The sequence below is a fragment of the Otolemur garnettii genome, unplaced genomic scaffold (genome assembly GCF_000181295.1).
Source record: "Otolemur garnettii isolate 467f Iridium unplaced genomic scaffold, OtoGar3 scaffold00016, whole genome shotgun sequence".
Lineage (NCBI taxonomy): Eukaryota > Metazoa > Chordata > Mammalia > Primates > Galagidae > Otolemur > Otolemur garnettii.
Window position 1 is genome coordinate 10,983,646 of NW_003852411.1, and position 3,041 is coordinate 10,986,686.

The 3,041-nt window shown below is 36.5% G+C and overlaps 1 protein-coding gene across 2 annotated transcripts in view; it reads right to left on the minus strand.

Annotated features, from left to right (window-relative positions):
* Window positions 1-3,041, minus strand: part of DHX9 (DExH-box helicase 9) — a 54,318-nt gene that overhangs the window by 49,239 nt on the left and 2,038 nt on the right. For both annotated transcript variants that reach the window (XM_012802666.2, XM_012802667.2), the window contains 2 exons: window positions 1,250-1,382; window positions 397-537 (listed from right to left, as the gene is read on the minus strand). In XM_012802666.2, the coding sequence (XP_012658120.1) occupies window positions 397-537; window positions 1,250-1,360 (252 nt within the window). In that variant the 5' untranslated portion in view covers window positions 1,361-1,382. Of the gene's footprint in view, window positions 1-396; window positions 538-1,249; window positions 1,383-3,041 lie in introns of those variants that run through there.

Genomic DNA, 3,041 nt, shown 5'->3' on the forward strand with positions numbered 1-3,041 from the left:
GTGCCTGTAGTCCCAGCTACCTGGGAGGCCGAGGCAAGAGAATTGCCTAAGCCCAAGAGCTGGAGGTTGCTGTGAGCTGTGAGACCACCGCACTCTACCGAGGACAAGTGAGACTCTATGTCAAAAAAAAAAAAAATTGTAGAGAGTAAGAGCCTATAAGATATAAAATACGTTATAATACATGGAGATTACAGTGACTTCTAATAAAACGTATTTTTTTTTAATAAAGGGTATTTGTAAAACAGGAAAATGCTCAGAGAAAACAAGCTGCCAACATTCATTATGAAAATATATTTGAAAACAATGGAAAGTTATCACCATGGGTCTCCATACATATTGGATTCGTATATAACACCTTACAACACAGACCTCAAGTGCTTCGCCCTAAGTACTTACCCCAACAGCTGGAACTTCTTCACTCTTTATTTCATTTATTCGCACCAAATAGTTAACAAAGTCTCTGGCAGCATTGCTTTGTGCATCTTTTTTATTGGTGGAATTGCCCATGCCAGTGTAATTAAACCCTTCCACCTGAACCTTTAACAGTGAAGAAAAAAAACATATTTAAGAGACTGACCTGGGTAATTCTGGGATTAAAAACTATTCATAATTCAGGACACAATTATAAGAGGGACTTAATCTAACAAATGCAATCACTGTAACCTAATTCTTTGTACTCTCAACGAATCCCAATAAAAAAATTCATAATAGTTCAGCAAGAGATAAACAGCTAACTTTTGAAGACATACTCTAGAAATACACAGAAATTAACATCCCTAAAACAATGGGCTACTTAAACATTGTAATTGTTTTCTTCAGTGATATAAGCTAATCCAAAAATAAGAATATTTACTTACGCAGCTCAGATATTCTCCTCAGATAACAAAATATACATACTAAATCTGATTTAATAATATCCAAGAACAAATTCTCCATTTGGATCGAAACAAACAGAATTGTTCTACTTTTAAAGGGGATGGTAAAAATCCAAACAGCTGATTCAACTTTTTTGATTCTCTACTTGTACTCAGAAAGCTAAGAAAGATACAGGCTCTAATGATAACTAGATTGTTAATCTGATAATGATAATCAGATTGTTTTAAAAGTAGTGTCCATTTGAAACGATTTATAATAAACTAGAGTTATTAGTTAAGTCACAATAAAGACTACTCTTCCCCAATATGCAATACAGTAACATTTCCAAACAGAAAAGTCTTAAATCAAAAATATAAACTGTATCCATTAGTACCTCGCACATGAACTTCTGCCTGTTTTTGTTCCCCACTGCTCTAATTTCATAGGTTGGGTTCAACTTCCTTTTCCCACACCAGGCATACAGAAAATTTTTAATGTCACCCATGATTGGCGTATCTTCTTCAGATCTACAAAAACAAAAGTTAAAAACAGCATTATTTATAATATCAAAAGCTGAAAATAACCAATCCCTGGAAATTACTAAAAATCTAGGTTAAGTATAGATCATTCTATCACACTATTAAAATTGGCTATAAAGGAATTTTAAAGACATAATTGGAAAGTTTGACATGTTGTAAGAAAGAAAAGTATAAAACTACATGATTTGAATTACACCCTAAACTGCATAAATCAAAACTAGAAATACCTCCCCAATCGTTATCTTTGGAATCTATGAGTGATTTTTATCTTTGCTTAAATGTTATTGTATATAGGGCCAGGAGGGTGGCTGAACACTAATCCTAGCACCCTCGGTGGCCAAGGCGGGTGGATTGCTTGAGCTCACTGATTTCAGATGAGCCTGAGCAAGAGCAAGACCCCTTCTCTAAAAATAGCCAGGCATTGTGGTGGGCGCCTGTAGTCCCAGATACCTGGGAGGCTAAGGCAAGAGAACTGAGTTTGAGGTTGCTGTAAGATATGATGCCACCCTTGGTAGTACTCTACCAAGGGCAAAGTGAGACTCTGTCTCAAAAAAAAAAAAAAAAAAAAGAAAAGAAAAGAAAAAATATATAGTGTGTAATATTCCATATGCTACAATGTGTCCCTCAAATATATATATATACATATAGATAGATAGATAAGAATCTATGTTGCCCTGGGTAGAGTGCTGTGGCGTCACAACTCACAGCAACCTGTTGGGTTTAAGCGATTTTCTTGTCTCAGCCTCCCAAGTAGCTGGGACTACAGGTGCCCACCACAATGCCTGGCTGTAGTTGTCATTGCTGTTTGGCAGGCCGGGGCTGGATTTGAACCTGCCAGCCCCAGTGTATGTAGCTGGTACCCTAGCTGCTGAGCCCGTGTATTTTAAACTCATTTATTCCTCACAACAATAGCAGATATGGTAGATACTCATTATTGCCTTTTCCCAGAGGAAGAAACTAAATAAAGCTTAGGTTTAAAAGTAACTTTTTCAGGGCTGCACCTATGGCTCAAAGGAGTAAGGTGGTTTCAAACCCAGCCCTGGCCAAAAACTGCAAATAAATAAATAAATAAGAGTTACTTTTCAAGTCAGAGGCCTAAATCCAAAACCACATTCCTTAAGAAATAGTTATTAGGCAGGGCATGGTGGCTCACACCTGTAATCCTAGCACTCTGGGAGCCCAAGTCAGGAGGATCATTTGAGGCCAGGCGTTCAAGAGAGCCTGAGCAACACAGTGAGACCCTCTCTCTACAAAATACAGAAAAATTAGCTGGGGATAGTGGTGCATGCCTATAGTCCCAGCTATGTGAGAGGCTAAGGCAAGGATAATTTTTTAGCCCAGAGAGACTGTAGTTGTAAGTTATGATGATGCTCAGAACAAGGCGGTAACAAAAAAAAAAAATGGTTACCAATTATTTTGAATGATAAATCAATAACTAAAATCTAAAGGCTTATTCTCATACTAATTATAACTGCTTGCAGACTATCCTCAAATTGGTTATATATTATTAAGTCCAAACACATTAAGCATTCAGTTCTTGAGCTGAAGATACCAATGTATTAACAACTTAATGTTTTATACAAATCTTTCCTTTAGGCTGTTATTCATTAAAATTTTATGATATTAAGTTTTTGTGAAGTGCAACAT